We start from the raw sequence: 25,072 nt of genomic DNA on the forward strand, positions 1-25,072 counted from the left end.
TGCCCTGCCTTGGGAAGAGAGCAGAGAAAAACTCTGCACAAGCTCAGAGGCCCGCTCCTCCCCGCCCCGCCCGCTCAGAAGGAGGCGGGGCAGCGAAGCCACGCTGGGAAGCGACGCCCCCGGAGCCCCGCCCCCTCGGCCTCTCCTGCGCCTGCGCAGCTCCGCCGCCCCGCCTCCTCCCTCTTGCGCCTGCGCCGCTTCTTTCCCGCCGACAGGGCCGCAGGTCAGCTCGGAGCGAGGCCGGAGGCCCGTGGCGCCTGCGCAGTGCGGCCTTCTCAGCCAGTCCCTCAGCCGGGCGGCCTAGAAGAGGCGGAGGAGGCGGCGGCGAGCGGGCCCCATGGCAGAGAGCGCGCTGGGCCAGGTGGGAAAGGCCGCTGAGGGGAAGCGGCGGCGGAGGGGGCCCCGCTGGGTCTCCTGAGGGGGGAGGCGCCGCCTTCCTTCCCGTTCCCGCCTCGCGCGGCGGGGGGGGGAGGGGCGCCACTGCTCCCTCAGGAAATGGGGGGGGGGGAGAGAGGCAGGTGAGCCCCGCCCCATGGACCACGTGACGCGCCTGCCTCGGGGGGGGGGGAGAGAGGCGGACGCCCCCTGAGGGATTTCCATGGGGGGGTCCGGAGGAGAGACCGGGGGACCTGGAGCGAGGCCTGGGGGGCCTTTACGGCCTTCCTCCTCCTCCTGGTGGCCGAAACTGTGTCCCCCCCCCAAAAAAAAACCCCATTTAAACACCCACATCGATCCTGCGAGGCGGGATAGGCTCAGCGACTGTCGCCCCCCGGGATTCGAACCCAGGTCCTGGCCCTCCCTGCCTCTTATCCCCCTGGGCGATGCGCTTCGGGCGGTGGGGTGGGGGGCGAAGGAGGGTCCCAGCCCCACCATGGGGCGGGGGGGGGGAGAAGTTGGAAACAGGTCTCCAGAGAGCAGCGCTAGGCCGATCAGCTGATCTTCGTGCCGTGTGGTCGTAGGTTCTGCGTGTCTCTCTCCTGATCTCTCTCCCAAGGCCTTTCTGGGAGGGAAAGTTCAGTTGGCATTGAAAAGGTAGAGAATCATTTGGTTCCAGCTTGTTTTTGTTTCGCATGTATTTAGTAAACTTTGGAGCAGTCTAAGTCTTCTGCCTTTGAACTTGGCACGTTTTCGTCGTTACTGTTGTACTCAACGAAATAGAAAATACAGTGGTACCTTGGGTTACAGACACTTCAGGTTACAGACGCTTCAGGTTACAGATGCTTCAGGTTACAGATGCTTCAGGTTACAGTACAGACTCCACTAACCCAGAAATAGTACCTCGGGTTAAGAACTCTGCTTCAGGATGAGAACAGAATTTGTGCTCCAGTGGTGTGGCAGCAGCAGGAGGCCCCATTAGCTAAAGTGGTGCTTCAGGTTAAGAACAGACCTCCGGAACGAATTAAGTACTTAACCCGAGGTACCACTGTAGAACATAGAAAAATAAAGTGCTGGAAAATGTTCTGCCCCACATTGCAAGTTTTAATCGATTACTGAAATCCCAAGATGTTTTGGTAGCTGGGTATTTTGATAGTCTTTCTCCTGCTTTGGAATAAGCCACGTGGGCGTGTGTGAAGATTCACCTCCTTAATTGTTTTTTGGGAAGGCATGTGAGGCTTTGCTTATTTCAATAAGACTTTCTGGTCATTGGCTGCAGTTAGTGTTGTTTATTTAGGGCTGAGGCTTATTGCTGCTATTCTTTGTTTTTTATAGGTGGGTTTAAGTGTGTGGACGTTTTATGCTCTTTGTTTTGAGAGTCGTATTGGACATTTTTAATTTTACATACTCTCACCCTAAGGGCCTAAGGTGTGTCACACCATTACACTAAAATACAACATTAAAAACATTAAAAACAAATTACATTTACAAAAGTAGGGTGGGTCCTAAAAACAGTAAGCCCGCAATTTACAAGGGGTTACATTCTGGGAAGTGTGCCTAAAGCTAAAATCATGTTGGGTGCAATGTCAGGTGGGGTTGCCAGAGCTTTTTTTCCCCTGGACACCCACCCCCTTTCTACCCAGTTTTTCAGTTTTAACAATTATTTTGCTAAGCGCATAAAGCTGAATGTGCACAGGTTAAATGTGCAAAAGTTGTGTGCTAGAACAGGCACAAGTGTGCAAATGCAGTCCTGGCCACTGCAGAAAGCTGGGCCTGCCGACTTAGGGTTACATCTAAGAGCACACCCAAATTTGTGTTGTGGTTGAAACTTTAATTTTCTTCATCACTGTCCAACCCCTGGAAAAAAAATCTGTAATTATATAATTGCTTTTCCTTTTATTCTGAAAGTATTAATTACTTAAGCTACATTTCTCATGTAGAGATGCTGGGAACTGATTTTTACTGTCTCGGTTATAGAAGTGTTGTGATTGATGATCATCATCAGCCTTGATTACAGGTTGTTAATTGTTACCGTCTTGCTCATAAAGCAGTACGGGAGAATACCCACATCAAGGCCTGACGCTCATTTCTCCTAGTTTGATTAAATTATGTGGGCAAGGCCTTTGGTCTTCCAAAGTTTGGGATTATCACAGAGGTGGTGACGCATGACTCTCAGGGATGGGATGGGGTTTTTGCAACTAGTCTAATTGCACGCTGGGGAAGCCACTTTGCCAAGGTAGGCGCCCCATTTTGCTTTAAAATGCCATTGTGGTTTTGAAGATTTGGGGTTTAGATGGTTGCAGGTTCTTTGACCGTGCAGGGAATAGGGAGGGCCTCTCTGCCTGTTTGGCATTCCAGCGCACAGCTCTTGGAACCCTTTTCTGAGGTGAGAGTTCTGAGAGCATCTGGGCTGCCTTGCAAAGGAAGTGTGGGAGATGGGCTGGCTAGAAGCATTTGTGCCTGTTGCTACTTACTTGTGTTCAGGGGTTGGTGGGAGCTCACTCTTTTTGGCTGGTCTTCCAGAGCAGGGAATGTGATTGTTGTGTGCTTTGAAGGATTTATGGGGAAAGTAACAGCTGGGGCAAGCTGTTCCAGGGTGTGTGGATGTGGGCTTTGGTTTGCAGGAAATCCAGAAACTGTGAGTGGGAGGAAAGATGAATCCCTAAGGGGCTAGTCAGAAACATCAGGAATAAGTTTCTGGTAGTAAGAGCTGTTTGACAGTGGAATGGTCTCCCTTGGAAGGTGGTGGACTTGTTTCCGCAGAGGTTTGGATGGCCATCTGTCAGGGATGCTTTAGCTGAAATCCCTGCATTTCACAAGTTGGACAAGATGACCTCAGGGTCCCTTCCAACTCTACAGTTCTGTGAATCTATGATTCTATTTATCTTGTGGGGCTTGAGTTGGATTTTCTGGCTCCTCTACAGCTAGTGGTCTGTGTTTTGTTGTTAGTATTAATAGGATTATTTCAGAGTGTCTCAACCAGTTACAGTGGTGCCCTGCAAGACGAATGCCTCGCAAGACGAAAAACTCGCTAGACAAAAGGGTTTTCCGTTTTTTGAGTCGTTCCGCAACACGAATTTCCCTATGGGCTTGCTTCGCAAGACGAAACGTCTTGCGAGTTTGTTTCCTTTTTCTTAAAGCCGCTAAGCCGTTGTTGTTTAGTCGTGTCCGACTCTTCGTGACCCCACGGACCAAAGCACGCCAGGCACTCCTGTCTTCCACCGCCTCCCGCAGTTTGGTCAGGCTCATGTTTGTAGCTTCGATAACACTATCCAACCATCTCATCCTCTGTCGTCCCCTTCTCCTTGTGCCCTCCATCTTTCCCAACATCAGGGTCTTTTCCAGGGAGTCTTTTCTTCTCATGAGGTGGCCAAAGTATTGGAGCCTCAACTTCACGATCTGTCCTTCCAGTGAGCACTCAGGTCTGATTTCCGTTAATAGCCGCTAATAGCCGTGCTTCACAAGACGAAAAAACCGCAAGACGAAGAGACTCGCGGAACGGATTAATTTTGTCTTGCGAGGCACCACTGTAATTGGAACATTACATTCAGAGAGGGAACTGAATTGCCATGCCGCTGTCTGTCGTAGTTAGCACAGCAGAAAGGCTGCAAGTTTCCCAACAAAAGCGTTAACCTTCATTTGGAGGGCTGCCACTTATCTTTGATGGGTGTGTGTATGAAAGAAAGGCCATGTGGCTGATAAAGTCCCAGCTGTTGGAATGAAGGATAGCTAGGCTAGCCAAGAGCTCGGATGATAGTACAGCTCTGTCACAGTATTTTATCATTAACAGCATTTAATAATACAGAAGACTTCCATATAGCTATCAGTAATTTTAGGTATTTCTTCAGGATATGAAACAATTCAAATAAATTTACTTTCTAGTAAGTTATGTAGGCTAAGGTTTGGGCTGCACTGGCATTTTCCAGGTTTGTTTGTTTTTTACTGCTAAACTAGGAGAGTTGGGATTTAAGGTATGAGCACCAAACTTTTTTAGAGCTGCTTTGCTAAGAACTGCTGCTTTGTTTCTATCAGGATTGAGTGCACAGATTTTGGTTAGTTCTCTTTGTCTTTGGATGCTTATATGTGTATGCTTGCTTGTCAATCTCTTACTGCTCTCCGCCTCCCCCACCTGCCCTCACCTTCAGATTTATCTGAGAAGTGCAGGTACAGCAGGTGGTATTCAACCAAATGTTTTACTCCAAGAAGGCCCATTGAAATTAATGAACCTACCCTAGTCATGTTCCTTAATGTCAGTGGGTCTGCACTGAGTAATATCACCCACTGTTTACAAATTTGGGACAGTTCTTAAATTAATTGTCTTTAGCCAGTAATTTGGTTTGGGTCCTCAACTTCTGCCTTGCCTTCGGGCTTCCTTTCTTCTGATGCCAGAGTCTGAAAACTGTTTGCTTCTCACTCAATACTTGACAAACCCATTGACTAGGAGAACCAAGGTGCAGAACTGTAAATCAGTTTTAACTCTGATATCTAGGATTGTATCCCAGTCCAGCCACTGATGCTCAGGGTGTTTTGGTGCAAGTCTCATTCATTCATTCATTCATTCATTCATTCACCCTTGGTTCTTCAACATTTTTATTCCCCTCTATCTGGGCTGGTGAAAATGTATAGTGTCAGCTGCCCTTGTTTTAGGAATCTTATCCCCAGCAGATGATGATGATGACGACGATGATTTTCCACTTCCACAGGTTATTTTCTAACAGAACAAGAGGAGTGTCTTGTCGCTATGCAGAGTTCAGATCATAAGGACGACAACAGTAACTTGAAAAGCGAGAGCATGGGCAAGGACACTGATGCCAAGAGTGAGCAACCAGCTGACTTCAGCACGGAGATCATGAGTGTGACGGAGATGGAGCAGTCCCCTGACAACTCTCCCGGCGACGACACTCTGGAAGAAACTACCCAGGACAGTGAAATGGCAGACAATGAAGCTGCAAAGACCGGTGACCCTGAGCCTTCATTCCCTCCTGAGTTTGAAAAATTCTGGAAGGTGGTTGAAACTAACCCACAAGATTTCACGGGCTGGGTCTATCTCCTGCAGTATGTAGAACAAGAGGTAAGCAAGTGGTTTGTCTCTTTCTCTCCGATGGCCTCTTTCAAATGGGCAGTGCTCCAGTACGTCAGCGCTGATTTCGATATTTGAAGCGTTGCCATAACCCCCAAAGCGTTCCTAGCATGCAGTGAAATAAACAAGAATTTAAAGTACAGGATATATGAAAGCATCTGATACAAATAACTGGTCGTCATCAGCTGGTTCAAAGGTCTTGCAACATTGTCAGGGAGATACTTGTGTTTTGGGGGTTTTCACAGCGGAGAGAGAAAGTTCAAATAATAGAGACAGTTGCTCTCCCAACAACTGGGAAGGTCTCTCTGCATGCCTAGGCTGCTCTAAATTAGACATATTAGAAGACTATTTGCAGCAGACTGTAAATTCTTGGACAGCAGTTCTTAAACTTAGTTTTTCTTTGGATCGTTGAATAACAGTTTTGTTCTACAAATCTACATAATTCATATGGTCCAGCCCTTTGAAAGAATAGTTCTGGTTCTTTAATGCAGGTAGCACTTGGGGTAAATCCTAAATTTGCAGACTAACTAAAGTACTTCTTGAAAGGTTTTGGTTTTTTTTTTAATCCCAAAGGCTAACTTTGTGAGAGGTATCCCTTTCATTTTGGTGGTTTTCACCTGTTGAAAGCTTTCATAAAAATGTAGGTTTCCCATTGCTGGCCAGGATTTTGAGCATGTTTTGGAAGAGCATTCCAGAGTTGAGGGGTAGTGATTGTGTATGCCTGTCTTTGTGCCGTTGTTCTACGGATTCTGCTCATTGATTAAATACTAGAAAGATTCTTGGTTATTTCTTTATAAGATGGTTGTGAAATCCAGAGGAGGTTGTGATTTCTAAGGTCTGCAGGACTTCTACTTTTCCTTCGGCCTTTTCTTTTGTTGTGCATGGATGAAGAATGTCCAGGCAAGCAGCCCCTGTTGGTTGGCTCTTCTAAAAGAAGTGCTCTTGTTCTGGATTCGGGGAGGCCTCGCTTTTGACAGAACTTCCTCCTGATAATGTGTGGAATGACCTATGCAAAGCCTTAAGGCCTCTGAAACTGAGCTGTGTGTTTCCCCCCCAGAACCATTTACTAGCTGCCAGAAAAGCCTTCGACAGCTTTTTTGCACACTACCCCTATTGCTACGGCTATTGGAAAAAATATGCAGACCTTGAGAAGCGGCACAGCAACATGAAGCAGTCGGACGAGGTATGTAGGCTGTGGGTTTCAGCTGTTGCTCTTTGGGTCCTGTGAGCCAAACGCCAACCAAACCACAGAGAGTAACTCTTTGGCTGCCAGTACCTTCCACTCTTCGTGCAGGGCTTTCTGTTTGCGCTTGTCCCTCCTTGTGGCACTCGGAGCTAATATCTTCTCTCTTTGTTGGCAGGTGCGTTAAACCTCTACTACAGTTTGTCAAGCTTTGCAGTGCAAGCGTCTGCATTACACTGCAGCTTAACAAGTAGGGCAGGGCTTTTCTGTCACTTACGTTATACATTTATTATTATTTCGCAAAATTCGAACACTGTGGTTGGTTTTGCTGGTCACCATTGCTACATCTTATTGCATTTTTGGTCAGACGCTGTCATTGGTGCTCTAAAGGGTCTGTGCCCTATGGTCTGTACCCCAAAGCCTGCCCACACAGCCTGGTCAGATGCAGGGACTGCTGCGCTTTGAAGATCAAGACTCCGCACGTGGAGATCAGAGCATTGCCATGTTCTAGCCAACCTCCACCCAATGGTAATGGTAGATTATTTAAACAAAATTCCAGTACATTAGTATTTCTTAAGGTTCACCGGATAACACAGTGTTGCCTCTCTCTTGCCACCTAAGTAAGGATTCGAAAAATAGCCTTTTGGTGTTCTCTTTGTAGGTATATCGAAGGGGACTCCAGGCAATACCTCTTAGTGTTGATCTCTGGATCCATTACATAAACTTCCTCAAAGAGACGCTGGATCCCAGTGACCCTGAAACTGTTGGGACCATTAGGGGGTAAGTTGTTTGCAAAAACAATCCAATAGAAACACCCTGTGGGGTGGAGTTTTGCTTAGAGCTGTGCTCGGTCATGTGAAAAACAGCCTTCTCGTTTTCCATCTGAGTGGAATCCCTGTTGAACAGAGGGCAGGCACACGGCTTCTGCTATCCAGGCTCCTGGAGTAGACCACTGGGGTGTGAAATTGAAACTGTTTTTTTTTGCCAAAAGGACTCGTCTGAACTGGTCTTGGGAGACCTGGATGTAGACCTCTGCTCAGCCCGCAGCTCTCAGCTTGCAATGTCTTTGAGTTAACAGCAATTGGGGTGGAGAAACTTCCTTAAGGGACACATTCTTCTGTGGGTCATATGCCTTGTATGCCTGGAAGCACCCCATGCTCATTAATTCACACGTTTGGGTTATTGTTTTGATTATGCATTTTGTGTTTTCATCTTGCATTTGTATGCTGTGAACTGCCCTGAGATCTAGGGATAAAGGGCGGTATACAAACAAACAAGCAAATAAAATAATAGTAGTAGTAATTTCTTGCCCACATGCCACATCCCATTCATTCATATTGTCTCTACCTTGCCTTGAGGGGGAAGACTCCCCCCCCCAATGCAAATTGCCTGCATCAGGACACTCCAGGCATTAGGAGTGGAAGCTTTACCCCTTTGTCCCCTGCTGCTGGGGGGTAGCCCTCCCCACCCTGACTCCTGTAGTTTGGAACCCTGAGCAGGGGGGTATTCCCATTGGAATGAAAGGGAAGCTGTCGCCCACTCCGCCCCGCATGCAAACTACTGATACGGGGACCTGTTTGGGGCTGCAACCCAAGGGAGTGGGGAAAGGATTAAAGCCTTGTTGTTCCCCATGCCAAAGTCCTGATCTGGAGTAGATCTGCATTGCAGGTGGTTGGACTAGATGACCCACCTCCCCTGGGGCCCTTCCAAGTCTGCGATTCCACGAAAGAAATACTGGTTAATAATCTGGATGCCTGCCATTTGCTGCATTTCTGTGCTGGCTGGGGCAGAAGAGAAGCCCTTCCATCTGCAGCCAGCGTGGAATCCTCACTGGCCAGATGGAGTCTGCAGGGCAGAGGTTCCCCATCCCTGCCTTAAATTGAGGGAGGGGCCAACAATGATTAAAACGCGTTGTAGGCATGGTTTGTAAATTTTAAAAAATGGTTCACACGGAATATTTTCTGGCATTGCATGGTGATAACCCTGATCGTTTTCTGTGTCATCACAAATTTCATTCTTTTCAACAAGAGGGTGTGGAAGTCGGCTTTTAATACCTTCTCCCAATTTGGTTAATGAGATGTGTTCTGTGTTCACATTTTTCACTAGTTGGTGTTAAAGCCAGTTTGTCAACTGGACAGTTCAGTCAAATTGAAATAAACTTTCATGTCACCACATCCTTAGTCTAGCGGTCTTTTTGAGGGTGTTGAAGAAAGGGTATTGTTTTGAAAGAGTGAGGGAGCTTTTGTTAAATTTTACACTGGTTTCTCTTCGGATCTTAAAATTTTTACATTGTCACTGATGGAAGGAAAGGGCTTTTGATATTTTGCATCAGTTCAGGAACTGGGGGTATAGAATATTGCAGAATGACATCTGAGCCCAAATGGCCTAAGAAATGAACAGTATCAAATTCTATCAGTACAGTCAGATTTAAAAGGCTGATGATGACTGTTTTCAGATAAACTATGGTTTTGCAAAATGTGAGCAAGCCCAGTTTCCCCCTTTGCTTTCCCCTCTTCCAGTTCGGAGCCTGAAAGGTTTGGTTTAGTGTCCTGGGTCCAGTCTCCAATGCCATCTCCAAGCAGGGCTGGGAACAGCTCTCTGAAACCCTGGAGAGCCATAGCCAATTATTGTGAACAGTGCTGGGCTAGATGGACCAGGAGGCGGATTTGGCATAAAGCAGCTTCCATTTATCCCTTTAATTAATTTTCATACCATCCTTCATCTGAAGACCACAGGGCGATTCACAATTATTCATAAGACAGAGAACTTTGGGTGCTATCCATTATATATTAAGCAGCCAATGAGTGCATGATTTTGCCACGTTTTATTTTTTAGTGAGTGGGAGAAACTCTAGCCACCTGAGCAGGATCTGTGCTCAGGACTAATGAAGTATTTCCATGATGACATAAATTGTCTTACCTCCCAGGACCTACGAACACGCAGTCTTAGCTGCAGGGACAGATTTCCGCTCTGACAAACTCTGGGAAATGTATATAAACTGGGAAAATGAACAGGCTAACCTGAGAGCAGTGACTGCCGTCTTTGACCGCATTCTTGGGATCCCCACCCAGCTTTACAGCCATCATTTCCAAAGGTAAGGAGGTTGCGAAGGTTGAGTTAGTGTTTTGGTTTCTGTAATGTCCTATTATTGCAACACTGAAAGGCCTTGAAATTGTTTTAAACAAATGCATTGTTAGTTGCATGTGTGTTCTGGTTGTATTCTAAAGGAGGAAATTGAGACAACGTTACACCTGAGCAATGTAACTGTGAAAATGTCATGTGTAGTGGAGCATCTAATAATTTTCAGCACTTTATACATGGCATTCATTATGATGATGAGCACTTATAAATGTTCTGCCAGGCATGTATTCTCTGCTAGGTAGCATAATTTTATCTGTCCCAGAGAAACAGCTTGGCATCTCTAAGAGCAGTTCAGCTATGGAAAGCCCTGGTAATTCCTGATAGGGTGACAAATCTTCTCCTTGGGCACAGACGTTTGCTGTGTCGTTGTGTTGTCTGTGAGCTGGTTGATGGGCACAAACTGGATGTCAATTTCTTAAATGTTTCCCAGGGGTTAAATTCCTGAATTTCTGACTAACTGCAAGTGTGAAATAGAGCAGTAGGGGTGGCTTTCTGAGTTATTTGTGGTAATGCAGCTGAGCTTCAGGGCTTCCTTTTGGAAGATGAATAAGCTCCTAACAAGCAACTTAACATCTTATGTTAGTGGGGTTTTTTTTTTGTAATATGTGATTATAAAGAAGAGCTGCAACGGTCAAGGGCAACCAGATGAAATGAGAAAAGGCGTTTCTGGAAAGCAAGGCCAGCTGCTTGCTTATTAAAAAGTAACAAATGCAACACTTGCTGCCTGGGTTCTTCCTAGAGCAGTTTTGTTGTGGCAAAGAGCTGTCCAGTTTCATCTTAGAACAGTCCACAAATTCATTCTCATTCTCTCTCTCGACTGTAGGTTCAAAGAGCATGTCCAGAATAACCTGCCCCGGGACCTTCTTACTACTGAACAGTTTATCCAACTGCGCAGAGAACTCGCTTCTTCCAATAGCCATAATGGGGAAGATGCCCCCCCTGGAGATGACCTCCCATCTGGAACTGAAGATATAACTGACCCTGCTAAGGTAACTGTGTATAGCGTGCCCTGTTTTTTTCTCGGGGTTAATAACAGCAGTTTTGCATAGGCCTAATTTATTCAGCTACTCATAAAACGCCTGGATCTTTTGCTGAGTAGAGCTCTTTGAAAGCACATTCAGAAGCCGGGCGTGTCTGCATCTGGTGTCATGTTTCCGCATTTGCCAGCTGCCGTCCTTTGCTTTCTGCCTTTAAAGTTATTCCCTGCCTTGTCCCTCTCCATATTCCTGTCCTAGTTTTAGCACGTGTGCTTCTGAAGCCTTTCTTCTTGACTCTGGTTAGAGTAGAGCCTGAACTGATGCAAGATCTGACCTTTAGCATTTACAGTGGTACCTCGGGTTACATACGCTTCAGGTTACATACGCTACAGGTTACAGACTCCGCTAACCCAGAAATAATACCTCGGGTTAAGAACTTTGCTTCAGGAGGAGAACAGAAATCGTGCTCCGGCGGTGCGGCGGCAGCTGGAGCCCCCATTAGCTAAAGTGGTGCTTCAGGTTAAGAACGGACCTCCGGAACGAATTAAGTACTTAACCCGAGGTGCCACTGTATTTATGCAAGTAGTTTACAGGCAGGGTCTACCAGTTTTTGGCCAGCATTGCTGTTGAGGCAGATTGGTTGTCAACAGCAAACCCCCTTCCCCATTTCCCCCCTTTTTTCTGGCTTGGTCACTTCTTCATTTCTCTCAAAATGTCTTAAGGTAGCAATATCCATACCCCTCCTTCCTGCCTTTCCTCAGCTACAAGACGTGTTGTCTTATGGAAGCTTTTGCCAATTTTACTGTACCTTCTCATGTTGTATACAACCTTTATATACTTTTATGAAAAATGCAGATCATAAATACTTTAAAAAATAGATAAAGCCCTGCCTTAGTCCCAGCTGAGGAGGTGGATGGATTACACTGCAGCTGTTGGGACGATTCCAGCTCAGCTCTGCAGCTTCAAAGTTAAGGGGAAGGCTGACTACCTGTCACAGGAAGCAGCACCTCAGGCAGCAGAAATGCTGAATCCTGTTAGCAGTTCCCTTCACCAAAATTTGGAAATGCTAGAGTTCCTTCTTTCAAAAGATGGGGATAAGGAAAGCTCACTCCGTGTATCTGTGGCAGGGCCTATGAAGCACAGCGAGCAGCAGAAGTGCCGTGCAGGGTGCTCCCGACCCCTTTGTTGTGGGTGTTTCGAAGAAAGAAGGATATATAAGCAGCTGCCAGACCTATAGACCAATGATCCATCTAGCTCAGTATTACCAAATCTGACTGGCAAGAACTCTCCCAAGATTCTCAACCAGAGGTCTTCTCCTGTTGCTTTAGGTGGACATAACGAATGTGGTACCTTGAATTTGGAAAACTTGAATTCTACCCTTGAGTTAGGTACTTGTTGTTCTCCTTGGCTGTGGTCAGACCAGAGGTTTGTCCATAAGAATTGGATTCTGCAGATCCCAGGTGATGTGCTGGCAATATAGTCCGAGGACATCACATTTCAAAGTCCCAGCCGGGCAGATTTTCTGGATCCCCTCTTGAGCACTGTGTGTGCTTCAGAAGGAAAATTCTGAAGCTCACTGTCTCATAAAAGTGTGTCTGTGTCTGGATTTTGTCAAACCCTTTCCTTTCTGTATTTGTTTAGCTAATCACTGAAATAGAAAACATGCGACACAGAATCATTGAGATTCATCAAGAAATGTTCAATCACAATGAGCATGAAGTCAGCAAAAGGTGGACCTTTGAGGAAGGGGTAAGTTCCTTTGCATAACATGCTTTTGAAATTCAGTGGAGGAGGAGGCAGCAGCAGCAGCAGCCGCTTTGGACTTCCATGGAGAAGCTGCTTCTGGCATTTGTGGGTCATGTCCAAAGCAGCTTGTAGTTGAAGCGCACAAACTTACCTTTTGAGCCACCACCTGGTTCCACAGACTTCATCCACAAGACTTGCTAAGCGTCAGTCCTACAGTTCTTCTTACGTTTCCCAAGTCATTTGTACAGTGAAATAATGGCTTGCCTAAACAAAAATGTTTTTAGCAAGCACCAAAAAGAGTACAGTGAAGGTGCCTGCCTGATGTCCATAGGCAGGGAGTTCCTAAGTGTAGGTGCTGCCACACTCAGAGATTGACTTCTTACGTATTACATGGCGCCTGTTAACGGTGCTAGTTCTGCAGATGGAAGCAGTCAAGTGGGCATATATAAGGCAAAGTGGTCTTGCAGGTAAACTGATCTCAAGCTGCCTAGATAAAGGTTACACCTTGAACCTGAACCTGAACCTGTAGCAGACTGAATTGGTGCAGATCTCTGAGCCAGAGGTATTACTTACCCAGAGCGACAATTCTACACAGAGGCGCCATTGCATCAGCATTTTTTGTGGTTGCCTTACGGGAACTTTCCCTGTTTCCCTGTCTGCTGCTTGTAGGCAGGCCCCCTCAGTGATGAAAGAAGAGTTGTTTTATCCCTCAGATAGCGCATGCCCGCCAAACTTGAGATTGCAGCCTTATCTCTTGCTTGCATTAGGAATTTCATGTGCATCCTTTGCTTTCTTGCCCTCAGGATTGCTATATGTGTGTGATGTGTAGTATTTATTGTTGGAGGCATTTCATTTAGCAGTTTAAACCGTCTGAAATATCAAAGGTGCCAAGTTCAGGAGCTTTACATTGGCCCAAGATTATTTCTTCACTGTAAGGGCCTGTAACAGTGTTCTCATCTGATCTCCAGTTGGCTTAGTTTGCATAAAGAGAAAACGAACTGTCTCCTCCTATGACAAATAACTGCAAAGTGCTGTTTTGAGTAAATGCACAACCTCTTGACTGCTGGGTGTGGTGGGTCATCAGTATTGCTAGGCAGGAGCCCTGACTTGAAAGCAGCAGAATGTAGTGACTCCCTGCCTGGAGGGTTAGCCACCAGGAGCCCAGGCCAGCACTAGCCGCCTGCCTTGGCAAAGGGCTTCCTACCCTTAAGATGACTCCAAGCGGAGTTAAGGTTATCATAACATTCTGCCTAGAACTTGTCTGTGGTGGCGACTTTTGGAGCTCCACCTTGGAGGAAGAGGTGAGTGAAATGGGATGTGTTGCAATCCGTCAAGGCCACCCAACTTGGGCAGGTCCTAAAGCAAATTCATACTCTGTAGATGAAGATAATCCTGAGTAACTCGGGTGTGGCTCCACATCCCTTTGTATTCCACTCAGCTTCTGCTGCGGTCAGCAGACTTTAATTAACAGCTTTGCATTCGACTGGGAGTATTTTGAATATTAGATACACATTTCATGGGCCAAAGTTCAAGCTTTCTCTTGAATCCAAATGGCAGAGGGATGTACCTGTATAGTATACCTTTTTCATCCTTAATACATTTAAAAAATAAAAATCCAGAGGGATTGCTGTGTTAGCACAGAGTCTTCTTGCATCTTGAATTGCGGTTCCAGATGTTCAGTTAAGCTTTCTAATCCTACCCTTCCCCAATGGCGTTCAGGACAGGACAGGCAGCCTCTCCTAGCAAGTTAGACTAAGGCAGGGGTGGAGATGTTGTTGATCTCTGGCTTGTATCAGCCCCAGCCAGCATGGCCTCTGTAGTCTCGTGGTTTCAGTTTTTTAATGGCACTTGTATGCACCATCATGGCTGAGCAGGGTTTGCAACTGGGGTCCCCTATTTTGAGGTTCAACACAATGCATTTTTGGAGTCTGCGCTACACTTCACTGATTGCTCATTTAATTTAAAATGTGTGGGCTGCTTTTCTAGAAAGTGCAAGAAAAGGTAAAGGGACCCCTGACCATTAGGTCCAGTCGTGGCCGACTCTGGGGTTGTGGTGCTCATCTCGCTTTATTGGCTGAGGGAGCCGGCGTACAGCTTCCGGGTCATGTGGCCAGCAGGATTAAGCCACTTCTGGCGAACCAGAGCAGCGCATGGAAATGCCGTTTACCTTCCCGCCGGAGCGGTACCTATTTATCTACCTGCACGCTGACGTGCTTTTGAACTGCTAGGTTGGCAGAAGCAGGGACCGAGCAACGGGAGCTCACCCCGTTGCAGGGATTCGAACCGCCAACTTTCTGATTGGCAAGTCCTAGGCTCTGTGGTTTAACCCACAGTGCCACCCGCGTCCCAGAAAGTGCAAAACAGAGTGCAAAAAGACCAATTTCACTGTTGTGAAAAGATCTGCACTGGCTGCCCATCTGCTGCCAAGCCGTGTTCAAGGCCCTTGTAGTAATTTACAAAGCCTTGAACAACTTGGGTCCAGGGCACCTGAATCCTTATATCTCAACTCAATCACCAAGATGATGTTTAGTGTCGCTGCTGATTATCCCCCAAGTTGGAGCAGGCTCCAGTATTATTGGCCCAGTCTTGAGGAATGCTCTTCCAGCAGAGATTCAGCCAGTGGTTTTTGTATTAATTCTGAAATGTTCATTGAAAACTTTACTATGCCCCCACCTAATCTGGACAGTTAAAGAAAAAAATAATTTCTGCTAGTCAGTGATCTGATATTTTTGTTTTTTGTAGTTTTGTAATGCTCTGATACTTACATTTTTAATGAAATTGCAGCATTTTTATAAATGTAATGAGACATGTGGGACTTCTTACCAACACAGCTGCTTCTGTTGTCTCCTTTGATGCTGCTTCTGCTCAGGGTGTTTGCTTGTCCATAGGCTCCAAAGAACGTGGGGTGTAGGAGAGATGAGATCCGATCTCTGTTGGATACTCTTAATTGGCTTAATAGCGTCTCAAGATTTCAGAGTCAAGTGGTTTTTTAGGTGTGGCCATTAAAGAAGCAAAAAATTATAAAGTGGGATAGATCTCTAGATACCCACGTTCTCCTTGCTTTACCCTTCTAACTTAGTGTCTGAGCGGTTGATTTTTTTAAAGTCCCATGATCCTGTTTCTGCCGTCTCACCCAGCGGTGCTCTCCTCTAAGGCAGGGGCATCTAGTCCAGCATTCTTTTTTCCAGTGGTGGCCAGCTAGACATCTCCAGGAAGTCCATAAGTGCAGCCTGAAGGGAGCAACTTCCTAGCAGTACAGAACATTTACAAGTTGGAGTGGTTTAGGAGTTCTCCTTTAGAACACAGAGGGTGCTTAGAGAAGAAGAATGCTTTGGCCCAAATCTGAGCAAAGGTTGTATTTTGGTAATTGGGGAGGACTTTTGGGCAAAGCCCCCCTCCTGGTGGCCATGAGATAAGAAGACAGGCCCTTTTGGATTGGTGATGATTCAAGAGTAGGAGGCAAAAGGGTACCAATCAATGGGCAATTCTTACAGTGCAGGGAGGTAAGAAGTTGGGTTCCTTAATGGCTTGAGGGTGTGCAGGGTTGGGGAGTTAAGGCTGAAAACCAAAGTGGATTGCAAAGAGCGCCAGAAAGATTTCTCCAAAGTCAGTGAATGAGCAACGAAATGGCAAATGAGAATCAGCCGAAGTGTAAAGGATGCACATGGGGCACAATGAGCAGATTATACTCTCTAAGAGAACCGTAGAGGAGGCCCAGGTTTGGCAACAAGCAGCAATGGAAAGAGGGATGTTGCCATTGCATCCTACTTGGAATGAAGACATCTGTTTGGCCACCTTTGATACATGATGACTCTTCTGTGTTCTTAAGGAATGCAGCCACTTATTGAATTGAAACAGAGCAAGGCTGAGAGCTGTGCATTCTTATTGGACCCAAGAGTTCTGTGCCTGAGCTTTGTTAGGTCTTTCTGTATAGGGAACTTGCTAGCTTGGTCAGCTGTTCTTGAAACTACACTTCAGGGGGTATAGGGCTGATCACACATTAATCCATGTATAAATTAATGTGTGGAAGGAGCAACAGTATTATTCCGAGGTCTGTCCACCACTTGTGGAACCACCTCTCTCCTCCGCATTCACTTGTATATGGATGTGTTGATTCTGAGCAGGCCTTCGCTTAGATAGCAGCAGGTTCCAGTTTCTCATGTGCTTGGCGGGATTAAGTGGCAGATGAAAGTTGTTTTGTCGCCACTGTAAAACTGGTTTACTTTCCGTTCCCTTGGTTCTCCTCCATTGCAGATAAAACGACCTTATTTTCACGTTAAACCTCTGGAGAAAACTCAGCTGAAGAACTGGAAGGAGTACTTGGACTTTGAGATTGAGAACGGGACTCATGAGCGAGTGGTGGTCCTCTTTGAGCGCTGTGTGATCTCCTGTGCCCTCTATGAGGAGTTTTGGATCAAGGTACGGGGCGTGTCTCCCACGCACAGCTCTCTGCCTTTGCAAACATTGATGATCAGTGACTAACCTTCTGTACTCTTGTTTGAATGTTGTTCATGTATAACTATATCTGTTGCATTAGGAGATGGTCTGCTTGCAACCAGATTTGACAGCTGCATATGCCAACTTCGTTGCCTCTCTTCGTCCCTCCTTACAGAAACTAGTCTAATGGTTCAATAAAGGTGCTGAATGGGTTTAAACACAAGAATTTTATAGTTCTCTCAAGTATTTAGCAGCCCAGAGTAAGCTGTGAATTGTTCAGTCTCTGCTCTGTCTTCAAATGCAGTATGCCAAGTATATGGAGAACCACAGCATCGAAGGAGTGAGGCACGTCTACAGCCGGGCCTGCACGATACACCTCTCAAAGAAGCCGATGGTGCACTTGCTCTGGGCAGCCTTTGAAGAACAGCAAGGTGAGTGAGGAGCCGGGTCTCCTAGAGGAAGGAACGGGTAGCAGGAGCATCCTTCAGCCAAACAGAACGGCAGGCTCTTGGAGGCTCACCGCTCAGTCAGTCATTTTCTCTACAAACTTAAATGCCGCCTTGTAAGCCACTCCATGAAGAAGCAACTCCATAACAAGAATAAAAGCAAATGAGGATACATGCACTTTTTATCCTTGCCACAGGAAAAGAGTAAATGTAAATGGTCGTAGACCATCTGGAGATACGCATCTCCATATCCCAGTATTTTGATCATTTGGCAACCCAGGGAAGGTTGCTCATCCGTGGATGAAACAGCCACTGCAAATTCTGGAGAAGTGGATGAGGCCCTATAAACATTGATAGTAGAGCACATCTTGAAGGTTCAGGTCTTCTGCTTAGGACCGTGATTGGCATCTCAGCGATCAGACCTGACTGAAAGACCAGTGCTGTACAGAGGATTCAAGGAGGTGCTTAATGCCATATCCCTGCTGTAACACTGTTGACTCCTAGTAGCAGCACTTTTTAGGGTCTCTTTCCAGTATCCCCATGGGGATTACATGCCTGCAAAATAGGAACACTTGCCATTTTCCTCTAACCTCACCTTGCTGTCTGTGCTAACGTTGCTGCTTCTCTGAATTGGTTGCAGAGCCTGGTTGGAAGAATAGATTATGCAGATGGTAAAATTTAGCAAAGTTTGTGACTCTAGTAGCTGGTAGTAAAATGTAGATCAGGGTGTATTTAAGTGTTTGTATCTTCTATTTGAAGTTGAGGATCTTTTCCAGGACATTGCAGAATCTGTGCATGGAATCTGCTGGGTGTGTGCATACACAGACACTTGCCACCCATGACGACTGTAATCAGCCCTCCTTGCAGGGAGACTCCTGTTTTTATCTATCTACTCTCAACCTCCGCACATATGAGAGCACACCCTGCTCCTCTCCACGAGAGTGCCAGAGGGCTTGGCAAGAGGCGGAGGAATGTCTCCTGTGCTTGGAAGCGACTTCCACAATTCCCGCCTTGAAACTGCACCACAAAGGAGACGAGGAGGGCGCTGTGTGTGCTGCTGGACAACATAAGGGCTGATTTATGAACACCTGTGCATTGATTCTCTTAGTTTGTTCCAGTTTCTCTGTTTGGTGTGAAGGAGATATTCATACATATGGGTTACATGCGCTTCAGGTTACATATGCTTCAGGTTACAGACTCCGCTAACCCAGAAATAGTACCCTGGATTAAGAACTTTGCTTCAGGATAAGAACAGAAATCATGTGGTGGCGGCACAGGTGCAGCGGGAGGCCCCATTAGCTAAAGTGGTGCTTCAGGTTAAGAACAGTTTCAGGTTAAGAACGGACCTCCAGAACGAATTAAGTACTTAACCCGAGGTACCATTGTAGTGGGTTGTTGCTTCCTACTTCTCAGGAAGGCGGGAATCAAGTGACCTGAACAAAGTCTGGTGCTTGAAGCCCCCACCTCCCTTTCATGCCCACCTGAAACTTAACTCAGCTAGAGTGAAGTGGGGAGGGTAAAGCCAAAACTGATCTTTGGGTACCTGACAGGGAGTTGTGCAGGAGGACCCCAAGGGGCTGTTGGCTAGGTGCCATTCCATACCCACACCTTTCCCCTTGCTTTTAGGGAATATCAATGAAGCCCGAAGAATTCTGAAGACCTTTGAGGAGAACGTTTCAGGCCTGGCCATGATCCGCCTGCGGAGAGTGAGCTTGGAGCGGAGGCATGGGAACATGGAGGAGGCTGAGCACCTGCTCCAGGAAGCTGTGAAGAACGCCAAGTCCAGCTACGAAGCCTCCTTCTTCGCGGTCAAGCTCGCTCGGCACCTTTTCAAAATCCAGAAGAACCTCCCCAAAGCCAGGAAAGTGATTCTGGACGCCATCGACAGAGACAGGGTAGGCAGCTCTCGGAGGAGGGTCAACTGGACCCCTTCCTTGCCACCTCTGCCAAGGGGCTCCCGTGCCTGGCAACAGTGATGACGACTCTTGACTCTGCAATGCAACTTGGAGACACCAGTCCCTCTAAACTGATGTTGCCAGGCTCCCTTCCCTACACACCCCGCCCCAAACTCCAGGCTTCCCACCAGAGCAGAGCTAGCTTGGCATGGCAGTGTCTGGGGTGCCAGATCCTGGGGCTGTAATGTGGCCAGGGGTGCAGGCGCTCTCCCTTTCCCCAGTTCCTGGACCATAGATGTAGATGCATTTCCAGAAGAATCAATAGAGACATTAAAATGGGAAAGGAGCCCCATACCTCGTGGCAGAAGACCCTTCTCAGTACTGGCTTAAGGCGGCGGCGGCGGCAGGGGGCACTCCAAAGTTCTGTGCATTACAAATATGCATATTTATGTTAGATTCCATAATAAACACATAGAGGTGCACTCACTAAAATTTCATTTTTTCAAGGCATTGAGATCCAGTGCATGTCTCTAGGCAAGCAAAAGTTTTTCCTCCTCAGGAAGGTACCAGCCCCTCGCTAACCTCCTGCAAGACTTTTGTGCCTTGATTGGGCCAGGAGGTGGAGGGATAATTCTGGTGGTCTAAGATGCACCTTGATGATACCGTGAATCCCTGAGGAGAATGCAGAGATGACTGGTGCTCATGGGATTCTTGGTTTGCTGTGCGTCTGCCTACTTAGAGGATCTTGTGCATGGCTAAATTGAGCCATCTAATTTTTGGAAGTGTAGTTGCAAATTAGTCCCGGCATGAAAACATTTCTGAAAGAGGTAGTTCTGAGAGGAAGAGGTCTTGCATGCGCAGCTTGCTCCCCCTGCACCCAAGCAGAGGCTCCACCGCTGACATACCATTCAGACATTCTCTCCCGTAATTTCAGTATATTTAACTACCTCGTCATTGCGGTTGTAATAATTTGTGTACTACTCTTGAATATTGCCACCTGAATGTTTCTGTGTTTAATTTATTTTGCCTAGGATAACCCCAAACTGTATCTCAACTTGCTGGAAATAGAGTACAATGGAGACCTGAAACAAAATGAAGAGAACATCATTGCATGTTTTGACAAAGCAATCAGTGGCACGTTGGCTATAAAAATGAGGATTATATTTTCTCAGCGAAAGGTGGAATTCCTTGAAGATTTTGGTCTGGATGTGAACAAGTGAGGTTTTACATGTGCTTAACCCAGCCTTAGGGGAACTGGACAGCATCTGAGCCCATTTTAATGCCTATTAATGGCATGTACGCTGCAGAAAAGTTCAGGAGGGTTGATGAGAGGCCATTCTTTGTAGAAAACTGTTCTTCCTGCTAAAGGTTGCAGAAATTCTGGCCCTGGGAGTATGTGGGGTTCTCTCTTCACTGATGCCAACTTCAGTAGAGGATTTAGACTAATGTGATCCAGTTCACAAACTTTCAGAATGGAAATGTTTCTGCATCCTGCACTGACGAGCAGAAAGGCCTAACCTGCAGCCTCTTTTTCGCTCCCCTTCCTTGCAGGCTTATGGATGCCTATGAAGAGCACCAATCCCTTCTGAAGGAGCAAGAGTCTTTGAAAAGGAAAGCAGAAAATGGGTATGAACTGTCTTCTTTAGCAGAGAGCAGTGAGGGTGTTAAGGCTTAGCTGCAAAAGTCTGTCTGGGCTGCCCTACTCCAAACTATGCATTTTGGTTCACCCAATATGACCATGCTTCCTTGGGGGGGGGGGGAGAGACACAGACAGACAGACCAGAGTGGAAGCTCTGTTCCCAGATATGCTAAAGAGTTTTTCTGAAAAAACTGCCTCTGCATGGAGGTGGGCAGTCGAGAATGATCTGATGCGCCACTTATGAAAATGTGCCTCCTCCTCCTCCTCCTTCTTCTTATTATTATATTTATTTGTACCCCGCCCATCTGGCTGGGTTTCCCCAGCCACTCTAGGTGGCTTCCACAGAGACCAAAAATACACTAAAATGTCACACATTAAAAACTTCCCTAAACAGGGCTGCCTTAAGATGTCTTCTGAATGTCAGGTAGTTGTTTATCGCTTTGACATCTGATGGGAGGGCATTCCACAGGGCGGGCGCCATTGCCGAGAAAGCCCTCTGCCTGCTTCCCTGTAGCTTTGCTTCTCGCAATGAGGGATCCGCCAGGAGGCTCTCGGAGCTGGACCTCAGTGTCTGGGTTGAACAATGGAGGTGGAGACGCTCCTTCAGATATACTGGACCGAGGCCGTTTAGGGCTTTAAAGGTCAGCACCAACACTTTGAATTGTGCTCGGAAACGTACTGGGAGCCAATGTAGGTCTTTCAAGACCGGTGTTATATGGTCTCGGCGGCCGCTCCCAGTCACCAGTCTAGCTGCCGCGTTCTGGATTAGTTGTAGTTTCCAGGTCACCTTCAAAGGTAGCCCCACGTAGAGCGCATTGCAGTAGTCCAAGCAGGAGATAACCAGAGCATGCACCACTCTGGCAAGACAGTCCACGGGCAGATAGGGTCTTAGCCTGCGTACCAGATGGAGCTGATAAACAGCTGCCCTGGATACAGAATTGACCTGTGCCTCCATGGACAGCTGTGAGTCCAAAATGACACCCAGGCTGCGCACCTGGTCCTTTAGGGGCACAGTTGCCCCATTCAGGACCAGGGAGTCCTCCACACCAGCCCGCCCCCTGTCCCCCAAAAACAGTACTTCTGTCTTGTCAGGATTGTACCGCAATCTGTTAGCCCCCATCCATCGTCCAACTGCCTCCAGACACTCACACAGGACCTTCACCGCCGTCACTGGTTCTGATTTGAAAGAGAAGTAGAGCTGGGTGTCATCAGCATACTGACGAACACCCAGCCCAAACCTCCTGATGATCTCTCCCAGCGGCTGCATGTAGATGTTGAAAAGCATGGGGGAGAGGACAGAACCCTGAGGCACCCCACAAGTGAGAGCCCAGGGGTCTGAACACTCATCCCCCACCACCACTTTCTGGACACGGCCCAGGAGGAAGGAGCGAAACCACTGTATGACAGTGCCCCCTCATGTTTAAATGCAAGCACTCGAGAGCTTTTTACTCTTTTCCCATGAAGCATTAGAAGCAAAGGAGGCAGCATTCAAGCAGCAGCTCAGGTTCTTCAAACTTAGGAGACTTCCAAGGCTGTTCTTCATATTAAGGGGTGGCCAGGCGACTGGCTGCTTCTTGTGCTGAAGATGGATGAGGAGCAGGTGGCTTTAAGTTTAACGGCCCCCCTTCCCGGGTTGATGGGATTGAATAGCGCCCAAGGCTTGAATGCCTTGTCAAATGTGTAGCAGGGTTTCTATGCTTCTGGCAAATGACATTTAGTTATTGGGATGTCAAGTCTTTGTTTAAAAAACTCGCAAGGTAGCACACGACAGTAGAAAGACATCTCCCCCCCCCAAAAAAAACACCCCCACATAAATTAATATAATTAGCTGATCAGAATCAGAAAAAAAACTCCGAACAATAAAAGGAGATAATCAATAGCTTGAAGGCCTGAGCAAATAAAAAGGTACAGTGGTGCCTCGCAAGACGACAAACTCGCTAGATGAAAGGGTTTTCCGTTTTTTGAGTCGTTCCGCAAGACGAATTTCCCTATGGGCTTGCTTCGCAAGACGAACGTCTTGCGAGTTTGTTTCCTTTTTCTTAAAGCCGCTAAGCCGCTAATAGCCACTAAGCCGTTAATAGCTGCTAAGCCGTTAATAGCCGCTAAGCCGCTAATAGCCGTGCTTCACAAGACGAAGAAAAAACCGAAGAGACTCGCAGAACGGATTAATTTCGTCTTGCGAGGCACCACTGTATTTGCCTGGCATTGGAAAGACACCAGATTTGGTGCCAGGTGAGTCTTGCTGGGGTTGAGGGTATGCCACATGTTGGGTGTTGCAGCCAGAAAGTCCCCCTCACCGATCACCTCCTGCCTAATTTCAAAAGGTTTGTGGTGGGGACTGTTGAGGAGGGCTTAGATGCAGGGGAGACCCAGCCAGATGGGTGGGGTATAAATAATAAATTATTGCTGCTATTATTATTATTATTTATTTTGGAAAAGGCAGTCCTTTTAGAACTGAGGAATGAGATATAATGCTTTTGTAAACAGCTTAGAGGTTTTCTTACCATCAAGTGCTATATAAATTATGTTAAATAAAGGAAATATTTCAGAGCAGAGAGGCAAGTGCAGTATCTCAAAGGGAGGGGCCTGGATCCCTTCCTGAAGTGGGGGTCAGGGGAACAGAGATGTTTTGTCCTCCCCCCCCCCCAAGACAGCTGAGTTGTCCTGCCCTTACAAAGTGGGCCACCGTTTGTCATTCCCCAGAGGGTGGGGAGGTGACAGAAAGGGAGTTGGGGGTGCCAGAAGCCCCCTTTTCCGCCAGCTCCTTACCATGCTGGGATATCAGACAGTGGTGTTAAGATTCGAGGCAAAGCAGACCCAGCGAGTTGAGGACTTGCTAGCTAGCTGGTGACTTCTCCATCTCTGGGCCCTCTGCTCTGTCGAATAACAGCAGCGCATTTCTTGCACCTTGCAGCTGCGAAGAGCCAGACGAGAAGCGAGCGCAGGGTGACGAGGCAGCTCTGGCATCTGGGCAGATGGCGGACGGAGACATGCAAGCCAACCAGGCTGCCTACAACTACAACGCTTGGTACCAGGTGAGCAGCGGATACGGGGGAAGTTTTCGGGCTCCATTTTGCCACGCAACCCCTGCCAAACTCTGCCATGACAGGGATTCAGGCTTTGAAAATGCCAAGGGCCTCTGCACCTGCAATATTGCAGCGGTGGAGCCGTTTAGCTCTTGGCCCTTGGCAGAGTTTTGCGCAAGTGTGGAAGGCGCAAAAAGTTTGCTAACCCACCTCCCCCTTTTGCTTCCTCCTCTAGTACAACTACCCAAATGCATGGAATTACGGACAGTACTATCAGACCTCTTCCACCTGAGCAGAAGAACAATTTGAGCAGAAACGGGGTGTGAAAGTGTTTTTGGTTTTATATATATATATATATATATATAAATGGGGATGTGAACAGACAGTCACACAATCCTTTTGTGTTTTCTGCATGTGCGGTGAACTGATGTCCACAGGGTTCTTGTGACAAAATTCTTGTATTAATTGGTATCTTGCTGTATACATAGTTTATCAGGATTTTGGCTTTCCTGTTACAAAAAATTCCAAGAAATTGCAATAACATCTGTTGAATGCTGGCGAAAGTCGGCTCTCGGCAATGATCTGAAGGCGGCTAGAACAGGTTCGCGCCACTCCGGGAAATGGTGCTCTATGTGAGTTTCCTGTCCCCTGAATAAGTTTCAAATCTACACCCTCATCCAGGTCTGTTTTGGCTTTGAGTTTACAGTTGCAGCATCCAAAAAAAGAGAGATTTTTAAAATATATATATATATATATATATATATATATATATGGGTGGGTGGGAATACATAATGTGGAAGGGCATCTTTTGGATTTAAAGAAGTGACAAATGAAGTGTGTTGCTAGAACCATGCTGTGTTTGGGGTGGGTTTTGTATTGAATTTTCATGTATAAGTTTAGAAAGGTTTGTTTAAAATGTCCTTTTTTTAATAAAATTGTGCAAATTGAGCTACTTCTCGTTTCTGTTTTGGTCCTGAACAGTATCGCAGTTGTCAAATACACTACCTAGTAACACTTCAGAGGCTCGAAAGCTTCTACAGTGCAAGAATATGTTTTTCTCGTGAGAGAGCTACAGTCTACACTAGTAATAGCTGGAGATCAGCAGCCAGTGCTAATTGGGCTCTTGT

General features: G+C 46.8%; 1 protein-coding gene and 1 non-coding gene across 2 annotated transcripts; both read left to right on the top strand.

Annotated features, from left to right (window-relative positions):
• Window positions 1-204: 204 nt before the first annotated feature.
• Window positions 205-24,893, top strand: PRPF39 (pre-mRNA processing factor 39). The gene is made up of 14 exons (XM_028716888.2): window positions 205-361; window positions 5,079-5,446; window positions 6,513-6,638; window positions 7,300-7,418; window positions 9,565-9,732; window positions 10,603-10,768; window positions 12,398-12,505; window positions 16,757-16,921; window positions 17,244-17,370; window positions 19,012-19,280; window positions 20,312-20,496; window positions 20,832-20,906; window positions 23,834-23,954; window positions 24,181-24,893. Exons 2-14 carry the CDS (start codon window positions 5,117-5,119, stop codon window positions 24,235-24,237), a joined length of 2,016 nt encoding a protein of 671 aa, XP_028572721.1. The 5' UTR covers window positions 205-361; window positions 5,079-5,116; the 3' UTR covers window positions 24,238-24,893.
• LOC114585646 (small nucleolar RNA SNORD127) lies at window positions 19,350-19,423 on the top strand. Its single transcript, XR_003703940.1, has one exon. It is a non-coding gene; the product is annotated as a small nucleolar RNA SNORD127 (small nucleolar RNA).
• Window positions 24,894-25,072: the final 179 nt, after the last annotated feature.

Source organism: Podarcis muralis, chromosome 1 (assembly GCF_964188315.1).
Source record: "Podarcis muralis chromosome 1, rPodMur119.hap1.1, whole genome shotgun sequence".
Lineage (NCBI taxonomy): Eukaryota > Metazoa > Chordata > Lepidosauria > Squamata > Lacertidae > Podarcis > Podarcis muralis.